Genomic DNA, 25,662 nt, shown 5'->3' with positions numbered 1-25,662 from the left:
GACTAGGTGGGGAAAGTCTCGAGGAAACAAAACTCAAAAAGACGATGCGAGAATCAAAGGAGTGTGTTCCAGATTTGTATGCTGGCGGTTATTTCTAATGGTCCGTATGTTATTTTAACTAGCGCGGAGGAGGAATCACAGCCGGCGGGCTTCTCCTTTAATGGTGCCCGTCGAAGAGTAAGGGGAAGGCTACGAAAGCGGCATGACAAGGCTACGAGGAAGAAAGATACAATCACATTTTGAGCCTCTGCTTGATATTTGACTCCTCTTCGATCTTGTACCGGTTTTAATGACTTGCATGAGTTTTTTTAAAACTTCCTAATTTTCAATTTTATTCACCAGTATAAAAATCCTGGCAATTCCATACTGACCCAGATTTATACTGGCTGTCGCTTTAACCTCATGCAGCAACGGGTCCAGACATTAGCGAAGTACCGATCGAGACCCTGAGTGAAGAGTAGCCTCAACTGGCAGCTCCACCTCTACACAACATCGACATTGTCCAACCAAGCGCCCATTCGAATTACACAAATAAGACACAAATATCGAGTTCGTCATTCCCTAGAAATCATTGGACACATCGCCGTCTATAATCGACAACAATAGTAGCACTTTCAGCCCGAATGCGCGTCACTTCCGCTGCGTGGTCTCTCAGCTCCATCACAAGTCGTGCAACAAGCTGGAATCCAAGAGCTGAAGAGGAAATCCAGCTTCCACACCCTGCGCCAAACTCCGCAGGGAACGAGGAAGAAACACAGGGCAGAATGGGTGCGACATTCTCTGTCATTAAGGTATGAGGAATAGGGAGCATAGTGCGCGGATTTAGCTGACCAATTCAGACATTGATCGTGCCGGCGATAATCTCTCTCATCCTGTACCTCATAATTTCATATCTATTAGTACCGATATGGAAGCGGTACCGAGGAAGATATAGCAATTACCTTCCACTCGATACGATTTCTACACAGACGACCTCGTGGAGACAGAAGATACAAAGCGCGCTTATTGGATTACTGATCCCTTCAAGGTGGCAGGAACACTTTAATCAGAATCGTTACACTGTGAGCGCGGAGGACGGCGGAAGCGATTTTGATGAAAACGAAGGAGAGGAATTATTCGATGTGGATGAGCGACGAAGAGAAGCGTTATCTTTGGACGCGAGAAGAGGGAGAGATGATGATGGTAGGAGAGTGAGTCGGGATCTGGAGGAAGGATTCAAAGATGACAGCGACGATGAAAACGAACGAGAAAGAGATAACGAGCCTCGAATTGTAACGCGGTGAAAGCAGGTCTTCCAGCGCTATTCGATCCAGCGACACCTAAACACTCGCCTACACGGCCAGCGACTAATCGAGATATCATGAAAAACACAACATGCATGGGTATAAAACTCCAAACGCCAATACAAGAGCTCGAATCCAAACCCCTCGATCAAGTCCAAATACCACTCCGCCCCGCTCAAAATCCAACATCACCTACCACTCCACCCTCTCCCTCTCCAACTCAACCCTCAAATCATCCACCTCCTTCCACCACGCCTCCCTCACCACCCCCCCTCGCCCAACCCAAAACCCACAAACCCCACCCTCCTCCAGCTCCCTCTCTCTCCGTTCCCTCAACTCATTCAACCGTCCTTCCACCACCTCACCCCCCCTACAAACTACACACCGTTCCGGCATATTCTCCTCCCTTACAACCGCCGGCGCTCTTTCCACCAAACAAGGCCGGATCAAATGCCCACACACCCGATACACCATCACCCGTCTACATTCCGGACAGTTCTTGTGCGGAGACTCGTTCTCGAGCCACCGGATGATGCAGAGGGAGCCGAACGTGTGACCGCAGGGGAGAATCAGGGGGTGTTCGCACACGCCGGAGGGATGCGGCGTGTTGAGGGGATGGGAGCAGATTGTGCAGGTTATCGGGATGGAGGTGCGAGCTGGAGATAGAGGTGGAGGGAGCGTGAAAGGGGAAGGAGAACGTGTACGTGGTGGTGATGGAATGGTGGTCGTGTTGAGTTCTGGTTTCGACCACGGGTTCCGCCAAAGTGGAAACGGCGGGGTGAAGCGGATTCTGTACATCTTTGTAGCTTTCTCTCGATAGCAGAGTAAATCAAAAGAAGCCTTCGAACCTAGAGAGCCTGAAGGTGCCTTTCCATGATATTTATTCATGCCACAGCTCCCCAGTCATCTATCACCTGTCCCCTCCGCGCGCACATGTGAAATTGCGTATGATCTCTGGGCATGGCTATGTGGCTCACAGGTTTAAGGGTCCGAGACATGCGCACTTGCAGATAAGGCTGATTAGGCTCGGTACTCTGGAATGCGTATGGTAGCTTGAGATAAGGGTGTCTCGCGGAGGAAAAAATAAGTGGCAGTACTCGTAGTCGAACCAGAAAAGTTCTTCGACCGAGTTGACGAGATATCGTAATTTAGTGGATTAACTTAGAACATTATGACTATTTCGTCAACCGTTTTAAGGAAATAAGACTTGAAGCTCTATTCGAAGTCGACTTGTTAAGTAGTCTAAATTTTGCGGGTAGGTGACTGCTACTCATTTTGTCGTCCGCGGGTGCGTCCGCGGGTGCGTTGGGCTGTGGTGGGTGGTACGGATTGTGAGGGTGAGAATGATTGGTGTGAGACATTTAGGGGTCATGTGTCTAGGGGGAAGGGGGGGATGATCACGTGGTTTTGTGATGAAAAGGTCGCTCTTATGACTGCGAAGATAGATGCTGGATGTATATATCTGGGGTCATTATAGGTGTTTGCAGACTACAGGTTTAGAAAGTCGAGGACGGGGTTTGGTGGAATGGGGTGTTCTGGCGTCTGAGGGTTGAGTACAGGTATTAGAGGTAGAGTGATGTGTAGATAATCGGATACCACTCGGATATAAGAACACGAAGGTTAAGAGAGATAAGATATACAAATATTCTAAAATATAAGATGATGAGGAACTAGAGAGAAGTTTTAAGTATATCTTCTAGTACATGAAATCTGCTTCTTCAGCCTGAAAATCATGCCTAGGATCTATGTAGCACGTGTCGTTATGGCCTTGGATCTCGCTGCTGTGGATCTGGGATCGGTAACAATTTGTGATTGATATGTCGTGAAAGTTATATACGCTCTAAATCCAAGATACAAACACCCATCTGCCCATGAAATATCCTTATCCTCTCCAACCAACCCTCACTTTCACCCTTCCCCTATCCAAGCCCTCCTAACGAATCGGTACATGACCCTTATCCCCCCTAACCACATAAACCTGCCCAACAAGCACCACACACCCAACAACCATCGCAATCGCAATAATCGGCAAATTTACCCTCGCGAAATCCAACCTCCTAACCCTAATATGCTTGCGCGCGAGGATATCCCTCCAAAGCAGGCCGGCGAGGGAGGCACTAAACGCCGTACTAAACGCGCCGTAATTAACACCGATAGCCATGGCATACACCGTCGCCCAAAACGTACGATCCGTGATCGGCACCCCGGAGATCTTATGGATTTCCTCCCAGGACTGTATAACGCGGGAGAGCAGGATCGTGGTACCGATGTTCGTGCCCGCGAAATTACAGAGGATCACGGAGAGGAATCCCATGCCGGCGATGGAGCCTACGGTGCCGGTTTTCGATACCCAGTGGTCCCAGCCGTAGGCGAAGACGGGGACCCAGCCTTTGGTGACGAGGGCTTGGACCAGGATGAACATGGCGAAGGCGAAGGGGACGAGGGCGAAGGGGAGGTGGGCTACTACTGCGGTGCAGGTGGGGAAGGTTTCTTGGGACCAGCGGTGGGTTTTGCTGAGGAGGGTTGTGAGGGTTGCGGGGGCGGGGGAGTGGTTTTGGGCGAGGTGACGGGCGATGCGGTCTTGGAGGGAGGGTTTGGTGGTTGGGAGGGTGGAGAGTTCGATGTCGGAGGGGGTGGTGTGGTCGGTTATTATGGTAATTTTATCGTTTTGGTTTGAAATGTCGGTTGTGCCGTTTGAGCTATCTGACTGAGATATGGTGGATTCTTGTTTTTCTTGCTGCGAGGATAGACGTGCAGCTTCCTCCTCTTCCTCGTCCCTCATTTCCTTGAGCGCTGCCGCCTCAGCTCTCGCATATTCAACTTCCTGCCGGCCGTCTTGTGCGATTTTTCGAGTCTCGCGGCGATGATGCCAGCCGAAACCGATATCCCATACAAACATTATGAATGCAGCTGGTAAAGTAATCTCATACACCGGACGTTCTTTGCCTGCTCCTGGGCTTGCTGCGTTCACAGCTAAAATCGTGACGAGCGTGGCAGCCATTAAAACTGCTCCAAATGCTGCGCCGCCCTTGTCTAGAAACGGATTCATAATTTCTTCGAGTGATAACAGTTGTCCTTCTTCGTCGTTGGCAAGAGACTTTTCTTGCTCTTCTGCAAGTCCTCGAGCATTTGGAATGTTGGGATTGACCGGAGCTTTCGCTTGCGCCTCAGCTGAAAGCTCGTGCATCTTAATGGAAAAGGGAATAAGTGACTCATCAGCGAATACAATATATAGTAAAAACGGAAACAGAATAATAGCTGTTGAAATTACCGGTACGATCATATTAGCCGTGTAGTTGATAAATTTGATGTTGAAGGCTCCAGCGAGGACGAGGTTGGTCGGGTTCGAGGAAACCAGAATAGCCGAAGCTATGTTGGCGATTGCGAATTGAGTGTAAATCCAAGCTCTTGGGTGGACGATGTTACTTGACACACGGGTCATGTATGCTAGAAATGCTGTTCCTGACAAGATGATCGGATCGTTGCCAATGAAGCTGCCCAAGAGGAAGAAGAATGCATACAGGTAGAAAAAGAGCCTATGTCCAACTCCACCTCCTTTTTGAAGCACTTTGAATGCTAGGTATCTGATAAGTCCAGATGCATCAATTGAGATGGCGATATAAGCCAAGGTGAGGAAGAAGGCCATAATCTCAATAGGAGAAATGTGATTCGCTCCAATCGTGCCATCGTGAACCTCTTTGCGACCAATGGCTATGATAGCAAGCAAGAAGAGGTCTGCTATGATTGGCGCGGTGACAAAGTTCATAGGAAACTCTAGTCGTACAAGACTTGAGAGCTGCTCGTGTTGGCCATCCTCGTGATCATGATGAGGGTCTTGTCTTGGCGAGATGATCCGAAGTCTGCTACAGGTATCCAAAAAGGCATTTGACAACTTTCGAGGAATATAGATGGGAACATGAAACGGAAATAATACAATGAGATCTAAATGAGCAAGTGGCATTAGTTTTGCATGATCCGTATCAGTCCTGGAAACTTACTCGTAATGATGAAGACAAGAAGTGTCACAATGGATTTCCATTCCTTGATCTTGCTGGTATCAAGATCTATGGGTTCTTTTTCGACCATTATGGCTGTGGAATGAGTCTCTTCAAGAGCGGTAGCGACCGCACTCCTAGTGATATATTTCCAAAGATCATCAGATGTCTACTCTCATGATGCTGGAGTTGCAAGTCCCCGGGTCGAAACTGTCATTATGATCTTGGTTGTCAGATATGTTGTGAATGCAGATGCAGGATTCAGAACCAACTGCGAAACCCGGACAACGCAGTAGAAAGAGGCGCAGTCATGTATTAGGGCAAGAATGAATGTGAAGATTTTGAGTGTCAGAAAACATCGTGTTGTACTCCAGCTCTATCCAAGCTTCGTACTGAGCCCCAATTGCGCCCCACGTGCTGCTTGTGATTGGCAGGGCAAAACCCAGTGATGACTAAGTGCTTGACCGTCTTCAGCGGGGATACATTTTTCCGCAAGCCAAGCAGTGCCGAGGCCTGTCAACCACCAAGTTCTGCGCCAGTTCTTCGTTGACATTTGCCAGGTCCCGCCCGGATCCTTGCTTCACTTAGACTATTCCCATTGTGACAGACGGCTCGCTGTCGATCACAATGAAATCCAGGTATCAACTTTCTCTATCCAACTATTCGCTCAATCTGAAACTCAAAATCGAGGCATTTGGCGAGCTCCGACTATGACCTGCAGATTGACATAAATCCTCACTGCAATTGATGCCTGGTGACCCTGCTGACCACCTGCCACATTGGGACTCCTTTCTCAGCCTCACCCAGAGTCACCATGGAAAATGAGGCTTCACACTGGTTCTTGACCTTTTCCGATGGTCACCAAAAATGCCTCTAAAAATGACGGCTCGGTCAGCTTCCTCGCCTCCCGTGTACCTCTCGCGCAGCACGAACTCTCCCGTCCGTATATCTACGCCAACATCTGCTGCGCTGAAGAGACACATCTTCAACAAATGATCATGGGTCATGCCAATTCTATCCTCAACCTCGCAGCTGAATAGTATCATTGCTCGCAACGTAGCAAACTCATCCCTCGTTGCACCTCAGAATGATACCTTGAAAGTCATCTGTGCGTGGCCGGTCTCTGGCCAATATGGACCTGGCTCACGGGTTTTGTGAGTTCCCCGCTTCCCCAGCTGTTGTGGGAGATGTGCCCCAGAGCGTCAGAACTCTAAAGACACCTCTTCATTGTCAATTCTGACTCTTTATCCCCTTTAACAGATTCTATGTTCTCATAGCAGCATGTGTCTTGGCTCGAAAGTCAGAATGGCTCAGAAATGCGACTTTAGCCGCTGCACTTCTGTTTCCTGCGGTAGCCGCTCTTCACGGGATCGTTCTAGCTTCGGTCCATGTTGAAGGTATGTTTATCTTGTCGAGTTTACTGATTGTCACTAAAATTGACGAATTACAGGCGCAGTTGATATGGACATATATGGCGCATTCCAATTATGTTCAATCGGTATCTTAGCAGCTCCTGTGGCTGTAAGACTATCTACAACCTACTTCTATAAAATTTCGGGTCGCAATATTATTTTCTTATGGACTGGACTTGTGCTTGGTGGTAAATCATAGTTCTAATCACCTTGATGTCATTTACGACCGCTGACACCCAGGTCTAGGTCTGTTAAGTCTGACCATTGAGTTTTTTCGTCTCTCTTCATCCAAATGTGAGTTTGATGACGCTGGAAACCCAGTATCGCCCGACGCATCAAAATTCTCTTACCATACCACGTGTGGCCTCGTTTGTGACACAGAGCGAGGTCCATTCTCTCCCATCAGAGGGGGGTCCGCCAACAATATCTATGTCATCCCAGAACCCCATAGACTGACATTCTCGACCGCTACACTTCTATCGGCTGCGTGCTGCATCCCTGCTATTCTGTCATTGCTGTCGATGTGGAATAGGATTCTGGAGATCAACTGGACGGCCCGGTTTGGTCGTCGAGGAAATGAAGAGGTCATCGATGACCAGGACAGCGCGACGATTGGCGAGATGAGGCGGGCTGACGGATTCATAAGAAAGTGGCTTCGGGCTGTAGAAATCCCATTGTTCTTTGGTGCAGTTCTTGCAATTCTTGTCATTGGAGAAAGGAACTTCTTCAGCGAACAAGTTCGATACCAGACTGAGCCAATAGCCAGTATAGGTTCGTGATTGACTCTTGGTCTGGAAATATGACATTTACTAACATGAGTGTGTAATGAAGGCCAATGGGCCCCCGTTGTGGGTACTGGTTTAGCAGCGATAGGTTCTCTTTACTTGCTACTTGCGACTGATCTGGATAACGCGAAAGAGGAGATCAACTCGAATGCTTCTCTACAGCATAGCAATCACTCAATGCAGCAAGTCGACACCAATATTTACACACCATCGATTCGCTCTGTGGTAACACTCAGAATCAACGATGATCCCCGGAGCCCTACACACGACATCAACAGAAACTCTGATGATACACCGGTGTTTCCTACAATTAGTCATCCAACGCCCAGCCATCAACCTCGGAGATCATGGACGACAGACACAGGGAACAGGCGCAAGGTAGCTCAAGGATTGACTGCTGTTGCTGATTATTTAGGGACGCCAGCCCTTGATCGTTTCGATGATTCTGAATTCAAGCATGGGAAAGCCGTCGACTTCCCAGAAATTCCTGGGGAAGAACACCGAAACAAGGCACTGCATCGTATTCGAACGCAATACAATCCGAGTAGGGATGAAGACGGGAACGTTACTCCACTAGCGCGCGAACATTTCTCTCATTCGAGAGCACCAAGCATAAATGGTAGCTTCGTTTCTGGGCTCGGCATCGAAGGTATTTCAATGGCTCCTAGATCAAGCTCGCCGCATTCAATCCGATCACCTCTCCGTTCATCACCTACCGGGGAAAGTGCCAATACTTCCCCAATTGCGGAGCATGGATCGCTTGAAAGACATGTCTCGGGGCCATCAGCATATGTTGGAAGGCCGCGGCATAGACGCGATACCCTTGAGGTCCCTACACAAGCTCATCCGAGTCCCACTCGGAGAATTACGCCACCTCAAGTCAAGAGATCCCCAGCTATTGTTGTTTCTACAGATCACGACGTTGCAAATACGTCTTATCGACCAGTGTTCGATGAGCCGGATCGGATGTCGACACCACCAGCTCCGTGAAGCATGCTATGATATTCTCAGATCAATCAGATAAAGAGATAAAGGCGGACGTGGCAACTCAGACCCTGTATCTATCAGACACTTGGGCTCAATTGTTGGCCTGAATCCCTTGGACGAGTCCAGATTAAGACTGAATTGTTACTTGCGAGGGGTCTGTTTTTCAGATCACCATTGCGAGCTACAGCACGCAGGTTTTCAATCCTCTCAATCCTCCCAATTCTCAAATAACGTCACTTCCCACAGGATCATGATAAAATTCAAAAGTCTTCGCGGTTTTTGTGGGCCTGTAGAGTGCGCACAGTCACTGCCATGCCATTTATTCTTGCTGTTCAAACGTTTATGATTGAACAGATCTATACGTTGAAGCTGAGGCCCTCTTTATTCAAGCGTGACAACAACGAGAGCGCAAGAACCGGGTGGAACTTTCCAAACGATAATCGCTTAATTCCATTGATATGGGTCTTATTTTGGCGATCTATAATTTCGAATCTCTCATCTTCCTCCACACTTGCTATTAATTGATACGAATTGACGTGCTGTATGCGTGTGAGTACATCTTCCTTTTGAATGTGGTCATATCCCAAGCTGACATTTTTAAAGATCGAGCTTTCGAGTTCCTTTGGCTTCTCCGTGGCCATTTGCGCCTTCAACTCGCTTGGTGGGTCTGTTGTTGTCGAGCATATTTTTCCTCAGTCGCTTATCCACAAAAGTACCCAACTCAATATCTTCCAATTTCGAAGCCTTCGCCTCTCGGATCGCTTCGTCACGTAAGATGCCTCTCTTCGATCCGCTTCCCGGTACCTGGCATGCCCGAGACATATTTCTCGTCATTCCTCTTCGTCGTTGTTACTTCTCCGACCACGCCTTTGGGATCTTGTTCTGGGCTCATCTCGAATCTCTCCTCTTGGGTGAAGACATCTGCGATCATTTCCCGAATGTTTTCGCCCGAAATGATAGAATCGCCAAGGGCCGGGTTCATCGAGGTAGAGCTTTTCTCGGGCCTGATGGACTTTGTATAGTGATCCGTGGAGAGGTCTACAACGGCGGCGACAGAACTCTAGGCGTCTCTCCTCTCAGTATAGCTCAGATCTTGACGCATCCCAACTATGGACCTTGGTTTCTCAATCTCTGCTGCAGAGATCGCCGCCGATTCGACAGTGATCACCACCGTGGCATCATGAACGGCACTATTCGAGCACCTAAGGTCCCCCGACAAATTGCCTCGTCTAGCTCATCGGGTCCTTCTGCTTCTGGAAGAGTTGGCAATTTTGCGAAGAACAGCGCTACGAAGAAGAAATCCTCCAAAAAGACATCTGCTACATCGGCAACTACAACCAAGATCGATGCTCTCACTGAACCTCGTGGAACCATCAGCCCTATCAACCACGACTCCGGCATGCAAGATACGGATACAGATCACGGTACTTTGTTCGTTCCAGAAGATTAAACCAACCCTCCATCCTCGCCACGTCCAACGATTGTTTTCAAGTCGTGATTTCGCTCGCAATATTTCTCATCATGGACTTTTCTTCTTCGAAAATATGCGCACAGTACAAGATGGTTAGACGGAATTCAGGTTGAAAGCTAGATTATTGTGGAGGTCAAATGCGTAGAATCTCGGCCGCTTAAGCGGAAATTACTGTCTTCATTAGATCGGGGTTGGGCAGTTACGGTGATGGGAAATAAATACTTGTCGATGCCAATTGCGATGGGGATCGCTCAATACTACAAACGTACAAGTGGAAATAAATAGACGTCTCCATCTGACCACAATTACTACCTTGTTGACAATCCCAATTCCCCACAAATCTCTCGTTCTCGCTGCTCTACTTTCCACATATCTATCATACAAGCTCTCTTTTGATTGTGAAAGCGGGCGTCCTCTTACCTCCCCTAAAGCCCAAAAATACTTGTCATCACACCACACTCACCAGCCATGGAAACCAAATCACGTTTTTTTATTATCTAGAGAGGAAATGCTATGACTATTTCTTGGTGGTGGGTGTGATGTAGATTATTATGTATCTATTTTTAAAACACGACGATGGTGCTTCAATGAGGTGAGGTTACCTGGATCTAAATTCTCGACCGCGTTTCTATGGGTTTGTGATGGGGAGAAAGACGAGTAGGCTATCCCTCCCTCCCTGCTGATACACCGTCAAGATCACAAGAAGGAATTTCAGTTCCCACTTCGTCCACGGATGTCTGTTAGCATCTGAGCTGTGATTACCTTAGGATATTGAGCCCGAAAACGGCGCTTCAGTGTAGAGGAGTCATACGTAAGTTACGAGTTATCCCGTAGTTCACAGATTCAGCTGCTTTTGATACTGTTTCCTAATTTTCAGCTAACGAGTGACTTCGTTTTCGCTTAATCAATTTCAATCCGACATTTCGCACACCTCAATGCAAAACCTAACACAATATCTCCATCCCAAAAATCACCAACCCATTCCACCTCATCCCACCTCCCAAACCTCAGTTTTCCCACTAAACCTTCGTAAAAATAGCAGCATACCGATCACTCTGACTCTGACTATATCCACTAACAAGCGTGATAGCATAACCAGCCGCAACCCACGTATTAACCTCCGCCTGATACCCAGCACTCGTCATCCCATGTCTCGCACCCCACGCCGAACCAGCACTCTTATCCCAAACCGCCGCATAATAAACCACGCCCGCGACCTGGTATCCACACACAATCTTCGTGCGGTAGTTCTGGGCCACCCAGGTATTCGTCTCCGTCTGGTACGCCGCGGACGTGAGGCCGTGGCGCGCGACCCAGGCGGGGGCGTTGGGGATTTTGATCCAGATGGCTGCGTAGCGTGGAGAGGAAGTGGCGTCTGGTCCGATGGAGTAGCCGGAGATGTGGAAGGGGTAGTAGCCTGCTGCTGTGTTGGCTGTGAATTGGGTTTGGTAGTCGGCGGCTGTGAGGCCGTGACGGGCGATCCAGGCGCCGGGGGCGGGGGAAGCGTCCCAGATGGCGACGTAGTAGTCTGTTCCGCCTACGTTGTAGCCGTTTACGAGGATTGGACGGTAGCCCTGTGGTGTGGGTTAGTTTGAGGTGGAAGTTAGAGGAGGATGAAATACCTGAGCGATGTACGTGTTGAAGTTGCTTTGGTATTGGGCGGCTGTCATTTGGATCCTGGATACCCATGCTGCAGTGGGTTTCTTTTCGAAAATGACGGCGTAGGTAGCCACGTTGTTGATCGTGTAGCCACTAATCCAGGTGATACGGTATCCTTGGGAAGCGAAATCATTGGCGACAGTCTGGTATTGAGCGGTGGTGAGCCCGTGGCGTGCTGCCCATGGATTCGCTCTTTTCGCGAGTAAAGCAGCTGCGAAAGTGCCACTTCCTGATATGGGAGCTGGTGGTTCTTCTCTGACTTGTAGTGCCAAACTAGTGACACTGGAGATGAGAGCCAGAGCTCCGGTGATGAAAGATAATCTCATGTTTCAGAGGATACAGGTAATTGTGCTGATCTATGTAATGTTCCTTAGCCGTGCTTGGTAGAATAGCTGGGCTTGTTGATATGAATGTAGATGAATCCATTCAAACTATCGGCAAATAGAAAGGGAATATCCGAAACCATGAAGAGATCGTATCTTACCAGTTGGTTATGTTAAAATGTTTCGGGGAGGAATGAGTCCTGATCAAGATGGAAGTGAGCAGACATGAGTAAAAACCACGACTTATATATCCCCTGAAAATCCCCAACTGCGAGCTATGACAAACCGAAACTCATCTCCTCGCATCAGTACCAATACCAAATGATAGGTACTATATAGATATATCTTTTGTGGAAAAGAGTAGAAGCAAGTGGCTTGAGGCTGGCGAACAAATTCGATAAATGTGTCGTTTGTTTCTCTTAACGAGGAAGCCAAGAAAGCCGCGATAGCTTCATCCCAGCATGTATACAGCAAAAGCTCTGCAGAATGGTCGACAGACATCCGAGATCGTCGATGGGTTACCTTCGCTTAACTCATGTCGCCGGAGAACTTTCATTCTTCTCTCTCCACATGGTGGGTGACACCGAATGAAAAAGAACTCTAGAAGAGAACACCGATATGACACAGTCTTTATAGTAAGACTCGCAGCCCTATAGCTCGTAAGGCGTTCCACGCGAGCTTAAGCGAGGGTGCTGCACGGCTTTCCACTACTGAATCACCAATGAGAGGTATTCATGCAACGGGTTCTTCCGAGCTGAACGAAACTCCGCATTCCTGCCAATGGCGGAATCTTGGAAATATATTGACTTGTTATATTAAACCCCGCAAAGCGTATGAGCCCGATCTCGTGCCTGAGCGATATTATAATCTCCGGCACGGATACGATCTGCCTCGTTCCCCAGTGACCCATCCTCGTGGCCCGTCCAGCTGGGAATACCCTAGGACATGATGTAGTCACCACTGGGTACGCTGTCCGAAGGAGCGGTTTGCGTTCTGAGAAGAAAGGTAAGAGGATTGATTGGCTGTGCTTCGCTCAGCTGTTCACTGAACCTTTCTTCTTCGTAAAGCCTTTTATGTGTAGAGCATTAAGTTTGTCAAGATATCCATAGTGCATGAAAATGTTAACATGTGGTGTGCATATGAGGACTTCCTCGCGAAGACGGCCTTCGTCTCCTCAGTTGAAGGCTTTCTTCCGTTCGCATTAAGTACCAGCCGAATTATGCTGCCTGATGTGATTGATCAAGTTGGGTGTAAGACAGCGGAGCTGAGTCTGCTAGGCCAAACAGTAAGGAGTAATTGAGTTGCAGACGCGGATATGCTAACAGGCTTGCTTCTTCATTCAAGCGAGTTCGACGCCAGAAATATTCTCGATCCGAAGGCTGAGTGCGTTTTGGAAGATTGAGTCCTCGGTAGTGAACGGTAGAGTCATCCAAGCTTTGGCTTTTTCGGGACACTCTCTAGATATTCCAAGGGTAGCGAACTTGCTCTCTTTCTTGGCAGACTTGGATGCACGATCTGTATTTTGGTAGTCGGCGATATTTCATTGATTGAAGGTACGGTCCGCGAATCTGACTTACACGACTTTGCCGGGACTGGTGACCTTTTTGTCGTAGCATGCCATTTAGCTCGTTTGTAGTCGTGATATGGTGTATGATCATCATCTGTGGATTCGTGCGTTCTCTTAGCGGAACGGTGGGAGTCTGACACTACGGTAGGAGTGATGTCCTTGTTTTGCGTTGAGAGCAGATGCTGAAAGTCGACTGGCGAGACAGCTGATTCGTCACCATGTTTTCTCAGATAGGAAGTGTCACTACCACTGCTGGGAGAAAGGTTTTGCACTTCTTTGTCCGAGTCGTTGAAGTGGTGGCTCTCGAGTGTCTTCCTCCCTAGAATCTGCCTTTCAATATTCGGAGGGCTTTTGACCTTGTGGTAAGCACTAGACACTGAATCCTGTACCCCACCCATGGCGGGGATCGGCTGTAAAAGGTTGAAAGAACTGATAGTGCGCCCATCTTTGCACAAATACCTAGGGTCCGCTTTCCCTCGCTCTATGATATTGTTGAGCGATGAAACAACTTGTGTTATGTTGGATCTTTGTGCAGAGTCTGCTCTGAGAAGCTGGGTTTCTACTAGCAACAACAGAGCTACAATAGCATCAGAGCATCTTGGGTGCGCTTTAAGATCAGCAATCCATCGTGTAACAGAATGTTTGACAACAGCTTTCCGATTGAATGCACCATTGGCTGTAGGAAGGACGGCATAAAACTCGTCGCCGTTAATTCCCGAGGTATTTGCTGATCCACGAGCATCAGCAAACTTGTCAATTGCATTCGAACCTTTGAGAATCCACGTCAAAAACTCGAGGTACAAGCAGCCTAATGACCATACGTCGTATGCCCTAGAGACCGGCTTACGCAAGGCACATTCGGGTGGTTCGTATGTTGGGGAGCCGCCAATAGATTCTGCTCTAATCCTAGATCGAGTCTCTCGTCGATGGAACTGGCCGAGACCGAAATCTGCTAGGACAAGCACACCGTCTGAGTGACGAGCGCCCTCGTTCTTATGATTTTCTTTTGAAAACCATAATATATTGTCTGGCTTGAGATCTCCGTGACGACCATATTTGACTTTTGTTCCACCCAAGCCACCTTTATTATTGCCGAAGCAATGAATCGTTTGAAGACCTTCCGAAAGGCCTTTCATCTGGGAGAGAACCCATTTCATGGATTCTTCAGAAGCTGGTCTTGCGTCAGGAAACTGGTGAGTCTTCCAATATTCCCGTAGATTTCCTTGAGCAAGAGGAAAGACTAAATGATACTTATTCTTATGTCTAAAAGTGGCAAGCAGCTTCATAATATGTGGATGATTTGAGGTGTTCAATGACTTCAGCATCTCAACTTCTTTGTCAAAACTAGATCGATCAGATGACAAGAGCTGTTTGACTGCCAAACGCGGTTCCTGACCATGGCTCATATTCTTAGAGAAAAAGGTCTGGTGCGCGGGATGAATTGTGATTTTCCAGACCTCACTAAATCCACCGCGCATATCGGTTCCAGTTTTACGGAACGGAAGAATAACTTCAGGTAAGAACGTGTAGTGTGCGTACGATGGGGTAAAAACAGGCGCCAACACAGTCCACTGCACCTGGTTGAATACTTCAGCATCTCTTGGATGCCACGATTGTAGCAAAATGTTGAGCTTAGACCGAGCTGAGACACCGTCTCTGGATGAGGAGTTATTTTGAAGAGGTTTGATGTAGGGAAGGCATTTATCAGATATCCCATGAGTAATAAAATGAGGGATTTCTTTTGGGCGTTCTATAATGACCAGGATAGCGAAGATCCGCCTCGTAGATGTGTGGATTTGATGGACCAGGAGCGAGAACGCTTCTGCCGACATACTACTTTCGAGCTCTCCCAATTCTTGACGTATATTTTTTACACTCAAGCAATGATCGAGGGAGCTCACTGGAATGAAGTGCTGGTTTGATTCGATTCCTGTCTGAACACGGCAGTCAAAAAGCTTGTCTGCTAGTGTGGCCGGCCGGCTCGTCACTTTTAGTGGTATCGATGTTCCAAGAGTGAAATCTTTTCTCAAAGGCGCTGCTTCTTGAATTTCCGACAAAACGCCATCAAGCCGGGCTGATCGATGCTGTCTTGATGGAAGATATTTATGGTTGACCATAAAAGGTGGCTGCTTGCGACCGTTAGCTACCTTAGCTTCCGAGCGCATTACGGGAAACATACCTTCGGTTTCCAAGCTTTAACAATCCGATAACTCCTGCGGAGAACAGATGAGGCAACTAATACCGTCCTTGCAATAGTTCGAGCCGCAGATAAAAGCTTGAGACCTACTTGGCTCAGCCGGAAGAGTGGAGATACTGACACACATGCGGGTAATAAAGGTGTCCAGAGAGCGTTAGAGGCTACAGGCTCGTTGTCACGACTTTGTAGGACAACTGCTTGTTCTTTGGGTAATCGGGATGCTGGGGTTTCATCAAGTGCTGCTAAGACTGCACTAGTTGAAGTACTGGCTGGTTCTAACGCCAGAGAGCTTCCCGCGGCCAATTCTTCTGTGTCTCGAGAGCTTCTGGGAAGAAGCTCATCGGAACTCGTTGTGTGATGACATGGAGTAGGAATATTCGAAAGACCTGTTGTTGTGTGGTGTTGTGAAAAAGGCGTTGGTTTTGTAGACGACAGCTCAGGTGAATTAACCACCAATTGAGATGTGGCCCGAATATCTGGCTCTGTCGCGACCTCGTTGTGGTGTAGGGCTGCTGCCATTCCTGATGCTGTTGATGGGTTTGCTTCTGGTGGAAAAGACGTTTGTTCCATGTCTAACAGGGACAAAGTATTGTTTTCTTCGTGGCATCGTTCAGCGTGAGACACTCTGCAGTGGCTTTCAGACATGGTCCTCGGCCGTGCTTCTACGCTGAAGTGCCCACGTTCAAGAAATTCTCGAAATGGTAAACCTTTGTGCTTTTTTTCGTAGTGTTCCTGAAAATGCGTTTGTCGAAATGATATCTTGCCGGGCTTGTTCATTGGAACCTCAGAGCACAGAAGACATAGCCAGGCTTCCTTTGGGTATCGGGCAGCTAGGTGTCTTCTGTAAGAATCTAATGATCCCAGACCATTGCCGCAATCAGGACATTTGTATGGCTTCGCTGGGGTCCCAGGCGGAGGAAGCGTAACATTGCGCCTGAGACACTTCGCTGGAAGTTGTTGCACATATTTGCTAGCCTCGGCTTTTTGGACTTCGTCCGGAATAATCTCCAAGGTATTCATCACAGAATTCTCCACAAAATCAGTTGCAGATCTGCCAGATTGAGATGTAGTGATGCCAGTTTGCAAATTTTTGTTTTCTTGATGTCGGTTGAATGCATCTTCCATGACTTTCAGGGGAACATAACTCAATGCAGCACACAGCTCAATTTCTTCTCTATTTGGCGTTCTGCCATTGAGCTTGTTATAACACACCGCAACACAGTCGTCAGCGATGAGTCTGGGCGAAAGTGGATCTTGAGAGGTTGCGTCAGGTATAAAGGGGAAATCGGTATTAGAGGGCAACACGCCTAAGGATTGATGCCGCGTTGAGCTAGAGACTGGTTGACTGTAAAAAGTTCTCGTGGGTTGGGTTTCGGTGCCTCCAAACTCCTGGAAGGATGAGTGTCATCGTAGAAATATTTGGGGAACAAGGTCTGAACATACCCATGATCTAGTTAGACTTTCATTTTGCGCTTCAAGGTATGACCCCGACTGATCGGAATGCCTCGATGCTCCATAGTCGGCTCCGTAAAGGGGGATAGTGGTTGCGGCCAACGATGTTTCTGAGAAGTTGGCTGATGTTTGATCTGACAGTACTGGATAGTTACTCGTAGGAGTATCAAGTACAGGGTCGATGTTGGGTGGATAAGAATAATATGCCGAGTCACGTGAAAACGCGTGTGTTTCATTTTCTGATCCAAATCCTGCCTGAAGTCTTTCTGATGTCGAGGTGTTCAGTTCATGAGCGTTATCCATACTGTGCTGCCAGAATCCACTGCTGATACAAATACACTCTAAGATGGCAAAGAAACATGTAAGAAGCTTTAGAAGCATGCTCCGCGAGGCTCTCGATGAAATATATCGGTCGCCGTCGGGCTTCCAGCTGGGCGAAACAGGGACACAAGTCCTGCCCAATCTCATGCATCAAACAGAATGGGTCGGCGGGCAGTAATGGGTGGGTGGGTCGTGAAAGGGTCGCGTTGGGTGCATGCATGCATGCATAGCCACTGCTGTCTGGTACACATCACGTGCCGTCCCCTTTGACGACCCATTACAGGAAGAAGTAAATTTCGGGTCATTACAATTCCCAGAACGGAGGAGAGAAGAAAAGTAGAGGCGTGGCAGATAATTCTGGTTGACTTGGGTAGCCTCCCGGCACCATGGTTTGGCCATGGCATGCTATACCCATTTCTGCAACTCCCTGAACTGAGGAGAATTGGATGGGCGGCCATTCGATGGTGTTATTGTAGACTTGTCCATGACATACTCAATTGAAACGGCCTGAGCCAGTGGGATAAGGGTCGTTTCCGAGTAACAACTGTTCTCCGTAGGTTAAACTTCTCTTTCACACCCATATGTACCATCAATTTAGGGTCCAAATGGGTGTACTTCGTAGTCGAAAAGATGTATAAGAACTCTGTCTGTCGCTTCAGGGGAATACTGCTAGTTGCGCATTCAGCGAACCAAAGGCTCATTCACTGTCATCCTTATTGATCATCCCGAAAAATGACTTTCAACGGCACAGAGGCGCCCCGACAACTCCAACACAACAGAGACCAAGTCAAGTATTGGCGCTATGTTGTGGAGACATGGCATGGAAAAACGTATTTGGGCATTTTCAAAGTTAAACCAAATGAGAATGGCGAAACTGTCATGACCGACTTACACCATGCGATTCAGCGATTGAAGACAGGGAAAGCCTTCGGCAACCTTGATCGAACGTTGCCATTTTGGGTACCTGTGGTCGAAGATGGTGTCCTCTCCTCAGTAAGACCTTATTGACAAGCAGTACTGAAGAATAGTCCCAGCTAACCGTCGGTTGTTCAGAACAGTACGACAGACCTCGAGTCACAGCAAGACACATGTCGAGTCTTCGTGACAGACCGCAAGCCAAACGTAGAGCTCACTCATGCTTTCCGTAATCCTCGGATTTTCGTAAATGCACCTGAGTTCTCCAACAAATTTCCACAGTTTGAGATTGGCACAAGCCACAACATTACGAAGAATGTACTTGTCGTAGGGCTGAAGCTTAGCCGTTTTGCAGTCCTACTGTTGGTGCTCGCGAACTTGTTGTTTTCTTTACTGGTGGGAGTGTTTGTAGGGCTTCGGACGCGAAGGGTTGAATTGGGAGTGACTGCTGCTTCCGCTGTTGTAACATTGAGTTGCGGTGGAACGAGCATATTTTTGAAGTTTAGGACTCGACGTTCAAGGACGTAGTGTACTGGTGAAGGATACGATGAAGAATATGTTTTCATACGATGGAGGATAGGATCTCTCAGCCCTGATGTGTTGCTATATTTGTTAAGGCTATCCCAAGATTTGCGATTTGGAGTCTCAAGAGATCGGAATACTGTAGCCAAGAGATACACCCAATTATGTCAGGTATTTCATGAAACTTCGACCAATGACAGAGGGTTATTTCAAATTGTTAATTTCCACAATTGGTTGATAATAAGGTGAGGCATCTAGTAGTAATCGCGAATACCCAGGCGTTCTAGAATCGAACTTTGCTGTTCCTCGAAATTGGACATTGTCATCTGAAATACCGGCTCTCCTTGGCCCAATGCCTCTCGTACAATACTAAGTGTGTTACTCAATGATTCGATAGATCCCATGAGCTCAAATCTCTCCCGGCGAGCAATAGTGACATAATCTCTGAGAAGAATGTTCTCTTCTGTAGTTTGTCTACCGACTTGGCGGAAAGCTGCAATATCCTTTTGAAGTGAACTAAAATCCGATTTCAGTTCTGTTTCCGTTTCCACGTGTGCCAAGATGAGTGCATTCTTTTCTTCCTCTGCTTGTCTGCTCACTTGACGAAAGGCTGCAAGATCCCTACGAAGCGACTCGAGTTCTGTTTGAAGATCCATGTTTGTTTTCATTTGCGTTGCGATAGTGGCACGCTTCATGCCTATTTCTTCTCGAAGGTCATTAACAGTGCTCGTGAGCACTGTGATCTCTCCAAATGGTAGCACAGGGCAGACTGGGAATGACACATTGTCCTCTACCAGACCGCTTGAGCTACTTTCAACCGCGATAGTATCTTTCGGGCCGGAACTTTTTGGTACTTGGTCTTTGTCGGCGCTTTCCTTATTAGTCATGTTAACATCCTGGGTTTCTGCAGACAAGGTTCCATTAGGATTGGTGTATTCTTCAACCACTGGGCAGTCAGACGAATTTACTTGTTCATTTTGATTCGGATCTTCTGTGCTCAGTGGCACAGTTAATTGTACTTCTGTAACTTTGATTGCGGCTATAGGCTCTTGACTGGATCCGTTTCGTTGATTGGGTTCAGGAACATTCGCAGACACATTGCTCCTGCTTTCGACCAGCCCTAGCAACTGCAGTTCTCTAACACGAGCTCTCTCGTTTTCCAGTAAATTCTGTGTGAAATGAAGCTCTTTATTCATTTCCGCAATCCTGTTCCTCAGATCTTTATTCTCCGCTTTGAGTTGATCGTCCACGGGTTCCGGAGTTCTTTTTCGCTTCAACGTTGCGACTTCTTTCTTCAATTGATCGTTTTCTTCCTGCATCCGTTTCTCATTCTCTCTATCTTCACGAAGTTTTGAAAAAGGAAAAGCGTAGCTATCTGGCTTGATTCGAGCTGGTGCGTATGGCTGGACATTTTGGTTGGTTGAGGAGTCCAGGAGCGGATTTGCTTTGGAAAATTGCAGACTGTTCTCGATTACCTCTGCGGGTTGGTTTACAGGCATGGATGGGAAAAGATCTGGCTTGGATGGCTTTCCTTGCGTACTCAAGGTCACGATTGACTGCGGTGTTGGTGCTGGTGGTGACTTTTTTCCTCGTTGCTTTCTGTGAGCCCTGGGCTCAGTAGGGGCCGAAAGAAGCTGAGCAGTTCTGTCGGGATGTACTAAGCTCCCAATACGTGGCGTTGCCAGCGAGAGCATTCGATCTGAATCCATTTGGTTTTCAAAGCATGATTCGTCTTGAAGCACTACTGGCCTAGGAGCGAGTGTCTGTTCGTTTTTGATAGTTACTCCGCTAACTTTAGGTGGTGGTTCCGAACGCAAATGACCATACTGCGCTCGTAAACGCGGGTTGGCATCAATTGCGATGTTGGCAGCGAAACGCTGCTCTTCCTTTGCGTCACGTGGCTCACAAGTCCACAATCCTACTTTCCGGCCAAAGACTTCCACAAAGACATTGACAGCGCCTGGAAACTTCTTCTTCGAGCATTTCATCGTGCTAGTGGCATTGTATGCAAAGGTTGCACAATCTAGTGTGGTATGAAGTGTGTTCGAGGAAGACGGATGGGTGTAAGACGGAGGGTTTGGAATGGATAAAGTCCTCCACATTCGTAATGAAAGGTTTTAGTATAGAGATAAGGAATTATTAATGTTAGGAAAAATTCAGAAGAGATGTAATGGCTTGAAGGAAGATAATCTGGAGCTTCTTGAGATAAGAGCCCCCTCCAGGGTGGATAATGCCAAGCAAGCATGATTCAGCAAGACTTCGGATCTGTTTGGCCCGATAACCACCATATCTCCAGCGCTCCTTTCAGCATCACAATGTCGAATACGACTTGTTTTAAGAATAAATATGAAGACATCATTCAAATAAGGGTTATATATATTTTTGTATCTCGTAACTACGTGATCATCTTAAATCATATTAGGTGAATATCGGATTAGCCATTGACCAGAAGGTAAGTGAAAATCAACTAAGCAGCAAGACATTCAAAGAATCCAGAGATGTCAGGTGATATTTCCTTACACTTTCTATTTGACATCAATCACTTTTGGAAAGCAGCTTTGGAATCTTTCAACACTTGAAGGCATTTGAGAGGACTAGAGTTTGATGGTACTTGTGAAAGCCATTCTTTGGAAATTAATTGTTCCTTTCATTGCTGTTTTGAAACTACATAATATCTCAATTACATCTACAACTCCTCGATATGACCCAAGAGCCACTGCAAGTGTCTGTAACTACTTCTCGGTTGGAATTGCGGTTGCATATGTCCACTCAAGAAAGTCTCAGCCCACATGAGTCCTCGCTCATAATGCTGAATACCCATCGTACCCTGTGGGTCCTCGAAGCCCAAAGGATATCCGTTATCGACAAAAGTTTGCTGATATTGCAAGTCAGGAAGGGTGATGACGATTGGTGTCTCGGGCTTGGATGTGAAGCCAAGGGTTCCGCCCCAAGTCATGTTCTGGATGGCAAGAAGAGTTCCTTGGGTCATGATGACGAAGTCAAGGTTAGCGTTTGAAACGAGAACGCGGTTCGTAGCTTCGATGACTTGAGGAAGGACCTTGCGGATTGGGTCGGCAGAGGTGTCTCGTCGAACGAAAACTGGACCGGAACATTCCTCCCATTGCACAGAAGTTGGGGCGTGCATGGCCGCTTTCACGTCTGCTCGGTCAAAGTAGAGAGGTGTTAAGGCAGGATAGGAGTACGCCAAGTTCGTTGGGAAGCCAAGTGGATCTATTTTGTTTTTAGTTACAATACACATGTGAGAATATAAAGATGGTCTTACCAGATGGGATTGGACATTGAGTGTTGATCTCGTAGGAGTTGAAACATGGGTTGATGTTGAAAGCAGCGTTGCTAGCAAGACCGTTGATGTCACAGGCGTTGGAGACACTTGGTGCAGGAGGTTGAATACCCGCCGCCGGAAAGGTGTAGTATTTCTCTCTGTACGCAGCATATCCACAAGACTCATCAAGTCCCTTCAATGTCGCCATGAAACTTGCGTTTAATCCGATAATGTTGTTGTAGTACTCAACGTATGGGTACGCTGGAGCCTCTTCTTGAGTGTATGTGGTTGCGCCGATGGTAGGGTCGTAGACGAGGGCACCTAAAGAAAATTAGAAATGCTTGTTAAATCATAGTACCCCAACTCACCAGAGACATTGAAATAGTTGGTATCATTTCTGTTCAACATTTCGGCAGAGATGTAAGGCACGTATCTTCCTGCGTAGGATTCTCCAGTGACGAAAATCTTGAACTTCTTGATACCAAATTTCTTTTGGAAGTTCTTGAAGAAATCCGCGAATTCTCGTGCGATATCTTCCTCGCCATTTGCAAGGACCTTTCCTTTTGAGAAACCAGTTCCAATCGGTTGTTCGACCCTATATGAATAATCAGTATTCCATGTTCCAGGCGTTTGGAGTCTTAAACAACATACCATAGGACGTTTGTCAAGTTGACCCATGAGTAACGGTTGAAGGTTGGCTGGTATTGACCCCAGCTCCAGATAAATCTTCCATTTTCCTGGAAGAATCCTTCCAATGAACTGCAACCAGGTCCGCCGTTAAGCCAGATAGTAACTTCGTCGACTGGTGGGCCGTCGGTTGGCTGGAAGACGAAGAAAAGCGAACGGGATGGATCGGACTCGTTGATTGGCATCATACCAGAGTACATCTCACCAATATCGAAGTCGACCTCAGGCATCGAGGTAACTTGATATGCTAAGTATTTTTAGTATAATGCTCATAAGGACTATCGGACGGTGCTTACGCTTAGTGTCTTCATTCAAGAATCGGTAACCACCAGTTGAGCCATTGCCAGGACTCGTTGGGCATGATGTCTGCTTCGGGAGGAAACAATCGCATGCGGAGGAGACTTTGGATGCGACTGCCGACTGCAGAGAAGCTGCTGTTGAGGTACCAACGCAGTTGCCAGCGAAGGCTCCCGCGCCAGTTGCAGAAAACGTAGCTGATGATCCAGATGTCCATGAGCTGCAGAATCCCTCGAGGTTGTCCAAGCTTGCGGTAAATTGCTTGTTGAAGGCATTGACACAGTTGTTTCCTCCGCAACTTGGTCTGTAACTGTTAGCTAACCGATCTTCAAATCGGGCACAACCTTCTTACGGCGCAGTTGGATTTAGAGGAGGCGCCGAAGTGCAGACAGAGCTGGTTGCAGCAGCTCTCTTAGCAACGGGTCTTGGTAAATAGGCTGGCTCCTCGACAATCCCTCTCTTCCTCAGTTTAGGGTTGAAACCACGATGCGGGGCGACATCTTCCAATCTTCCCGCAGCAACGAAAGTCAACAGAACACTGAAGACCAGGAGGCTTAGAGCTAGGCGAATCGTACGAGCCGACATCTTGGCTATGGTGTAAGACAACAACTCAAAGCTGGCCAAGGGCTTGGGGTGGCAGCTGCGAGAGCTTATATGTTTCCGGCCCTGTGGTTCTCGTGCTGGGGAAGCGCCACTATCCAGGTACATTTACATCATGACGGAGATTCACCCCCATGTTCGTGCCGCGTTTTTCTTCAGCTTCCATATTGCGTTTAGTTTATTGGAGTGAATGTCAAGTCGGAAAATAAAAGTTCAAGCTTGGTCCGTAGAAAGAAGTTATCTTGTAGATTGCTGTCGAAAGAGGAAGGTGGTGGACGACAGTGTAGTGGGGTCTTGTCGAAAGCTTGTCTCGCTTAAGCATGACTATTCTCAGGGGTCAAACCGATAGGTTGACTTGGCTCAACGCCCCTCTTATTCCCCTGAATAAATTTGACCTTCCATGCTTTCCGGATAATCGGACTCTTCCTTATCTTACACTAAATTTACTAACCTCGTGAAGGACAAAATAAATGGCAGTCACCTACCTGTAAATCTTAGACTAAATAACAAGTACACTTCGAATAGACCTTAAAAGTCTTATTTACTCAAAACGGTTGACGAACTAGGCACAATGTTCCAAGTTAAACCACTAAATTACGATATTTCGTCACCTTAGCCGAAGAACTATTCTGGTTCGACTGCCACTTATTGTGTCCTCCGCGAGCTAAGGTACTGATAGACAGTTTCTAGAAGCTTTCGTTTCTCTTAATTAGATTCCCAAATCATTGAATCAAAACAGGAATGTATCAATATTCGTATTTCGCGATTGGATTAACTCGAAAATGGAATTGAGTCACACATAGGGCGACTTAGACCTCTCAATACTTGAAGTATAAGTAGGGATGAGTACTATTGACGCGTGTACAAATTACTGAGAACCCTTTCCTAAAAAGTGCAAAGAGATCAGTCTGCCACATGCCGAGGTATATCATAGCTATCTACCTTCTGGATAGTAAACTAATTTCGGTGCGAGTCATACTATCTTATGCTGACATAGCTCCAGCAGTAAATTGGTCGAGCTCGCTCAGAAAGACAATCCGAAAGAAAGGCAAAGGGTCGGGTTGTGCAAAAGCGACTTTTGTCAGGAGTGTTCTTGGGCGTTGAAACACTGTTAACTAGTTTATGTTTTAGTGCCCATGATACTAGACATCAATGATGCCGTCAATAGCGTATACGAGAAATAGTTACCTGAAGCACAATTGTAACGGCTTTCCAGTTCGAGGAGCGGAGATCCAATCCGATGTCAAGGCCGAGTCGGGCCGTCTTCCTCGTTGTGTCAAAATCCGGCAACGACCACATGAACTTCACGAGCAACACCTCCCAACTTGATCAACTTTTATGACGGATCACTATCTAAACCACAGTCAAACTCTTATAGGCAGGGAATTAATCGACGAATTGTGAGCGGTGCAGGACATCTTCATTTCTTTATGATGGTCAGCCAGCAGAGACATGCCAATGATACCATTTCTTTTACCAGCTCGTCACTTGGACATTATCTGCGCATGCTACTAGAGTACATCGAATGCACAAAAACTCGCAGAAAAAATGCGGAGCTACAGTCAATATGTTTTCTTCTCGCAGAAGCTTGTCATTTCCACGCCGTTGCAACTGTCGTCATCATCCCACTCTTGCACAATATGTTCATGGACGAGAAATAGCAGTGTATTGTAAATTGCTCGAATGCACATTAGTTGTTGATATTTGCAATGGGACTGGAATTCTTCTATTTTTTTTATTATCATCATCATTGTCGGGGTCACTAAATTCTCGGACACTGCTATCATTCGCAAGCCATGTCACATTTGCTCGTCGTACAGTATGAAGTTGCCTGAGAAAGTCCTCGCAACAGCTATTACAATTAAGTCTCGAATGAAAAAGCACTTTCAGGCAAGGAAATTGAAAC

The 25,662-nt window shown here is 47.2% G+C and overlaps 9 protein-coding genes across 9 annotated transcripts; 4 read left to right on the top strand and 5 right to left on the bottom strand.

Annotated features, from left to right (window-relative positions):
* Nucleotides 1-623: 623 nt before the first annotated feature.
* On the top strand, nucleotides 624-1,816 carry GLAREA_01031 (uncharacterized protein; the record flags this gene model as incomplete). Its single annotated transcript, XM_008085789.1, has 3 exons — nucleotides 624-791; nucleotides 840-1,182; nucleotides 1,287-1,816. 3 exons carry the CDS (start codon nucleotides 624-626, stop codon nucleotides 1,814-1,816), a joined length of 1,041 nt encoding a protein of 346 aa, XP_008083980.1.
* Nucleotides 1,817-3,216: 1,400 nt separating this feature from the next.
* Nucleotides 3,217-5,369, bottom strand: GLAREA_01030 (arsenite efflux transporter ArsB-like, putative; the record flags this gene model as incomplete). The annotated part of the gene is made up of 2 exons (XM_008085788.1): nucleotides 3,217-5,225; nucleotides 5,282-5,369. 2 exons carry the CDS (start codon nucleotides 5,367-5,369, stop codon nucleotides 3,217-3,219), a joined length of 2,097 nt encoding a protein of 698 aa, XP_008083979.1.
* A 914-nt stretch (nucleotides 5,370-6,283) lies between these two features.
* On the top strand, nucleotides 6,284-8,465 carry GLAREA_01029 (uncharacterized protein; the record flags this gene model as incomplete). The annotated part of the gene is made up of 5 exons (XM_008085787.1): nucleotides 6,284-6,432; nucleotides 6,539-6,675; nucleotides 6,729-6,878; nucleotides 6,937-7,461; nucleotides 7,522-8,465. The coding sequence occupies 5 exons, from the start codon at nucleotides 6,284-6,286 to the stop codon at nucleotides 8,463-8,465; spliced, it is 1,905 nt and encodes a 634-aa protein (XP_008083978.1).
* A 540-nt stretch (nucleotides 8,466-9,005) lies between these two features.
* GLAREA_01028 (uncharacterized protein) lies at nucleotides 9,006-9,912 on the top strand (the record flags this gene model as incomplete). The annotated part of the gene is made up of 3 exons (XM_008085786.1): nucleotides 9,006-9,011; nucleotides 9,066-9,123; nucleotides 9,176-9,912. 3 exons carry the CDS (start codon nucleotides 9,006-9,008, stop codon nucleotides 9,910-9,912), a joined length of 801 nt encoding a protein of 266 aa, XP_008083977.1.
* Nucleotides 9,913-10,952: 1,040 nt separating this feature from the next.
* On the bottom strand, nucleotides 10,953-11,918 carry GLAREA_01027 (uncharacterized protein; the record flags this gene model as incomplete). Its single annotated transcript, XM_008085785.1, has 2 exons — nucleotides 10,953-11,507; nucleotides 11,556-11,918. 2 exons carry the CDS (start codon nucleotides 11,916-11,918, stop codon nucleotides 10,953-10,955), a joined length of 918 nt encoding a protein of 305 aa, XP_008083976.1.
* A 1,336-nt stretch (nucleotides 11,919-13,254) lies between these two features.
* On the bottom strand, nucleotides 13,255-17,434 carry GLAREA_01026 (Protein kinase-like (PK-like); the record flags this gene model as incomplete). Its single annotated transcript, XM_008085784.1, has 4 exons — nucleotides 13,255-13,430; nucleotides 13,493-15,608; nucleotides 15,662-17,068; nucleotides 17,123-17,434. The coding sequence occupies 4 exons, from the start codon at nucleotides 17,432-17,434 to the stop codon at nucleotides 13,255-13,257; spliced, it is 4,011 nt and encodes a 1,336-aa protein (XP_008083975.1).
* A 750-nt stretch (nucleotides 17,435-18,184) lies between these two features.
* Nucleotides 18,185-18,600, top strand: GLAREA_01025 (uncharacterized protein; the record flags this gene model as incomplete). Its single annotated transcript, XM_008085783.1, has 2 exons — nucleotides 18,185-18,445; nucleotides 18,511-18,600. The coding sequence occupies 2 exons, from the start codon at nucleotides 18,185-18,187 to the stop codon at nucleotides 18,598-18,600; spliced, it is 351 nt and encodes a 116-aa protein (XP_008083974.1).
* Nucleotides 18,601-19,143: 543 nt separating this feature from the next.
* GLAREA_01024 (uncharacterized protein) lies at nucleotides 19,144-20,877 on the bottom strand (the record flags this gene model as incomplete). Its single annotated transcript, XM_008085782.1, has 1 exon — nucleotides 19,144-20,877. One exon carries the CDS (start codon nucleotides 20,875-20,877, stop codon nucleotides 19,144-19,146), a length of 1,734 nt encoding a protein of 577 aa, XP_008083973.1.
* A 698-nt stretch (nucleotides 20,878-21,575) lies between these two features.
* GLAREA_01023 (alpha/beta-Hydrolase) lies at nucleotides 21,576-23,741 on the bottom strand (the record flags this gene model as incomplete). Its single annotated transcript, XM_008085781.1, has 6 exons — nucleotides 21,576-22,120; nucleotides 22,173-22,493; nucleotides 22,541-22,767; nucleotides 22,824-23,106; nucleotides 23,156-23,460; nucleotides 23,509-23,741. 6 exons carry the CDS (start codon nucleotides 23,739-23,741, stop codon nucleotides 21,576-21,578), a joined length of 1,914 nt encoding a protein of 637 aa, XP_008083972.1.
* Between the last annotated feature and the right edge of the window lie 1,921 nt (nucleotides 23,742-25,662).

This window comes from Glarea lozoyensis, assembly GCF_000409485.1.
Source record: "Glarea lozoyensis ATCC 20868 chromosome Unknown GLAREA3, whole genome shotgun sequence".
Lineage (NCBI taxonomy): Eukaryota > Fungi > Ascomycota > Leotiomycetes > Helotiales > Helotiaceae > Glarea > Glarea lozoyensis.
The sequence above is the reverse complement of the archived record's forward strand: the minus strand, read 5'-3'. Positions and strand labels throughout refer to the sequence as shown.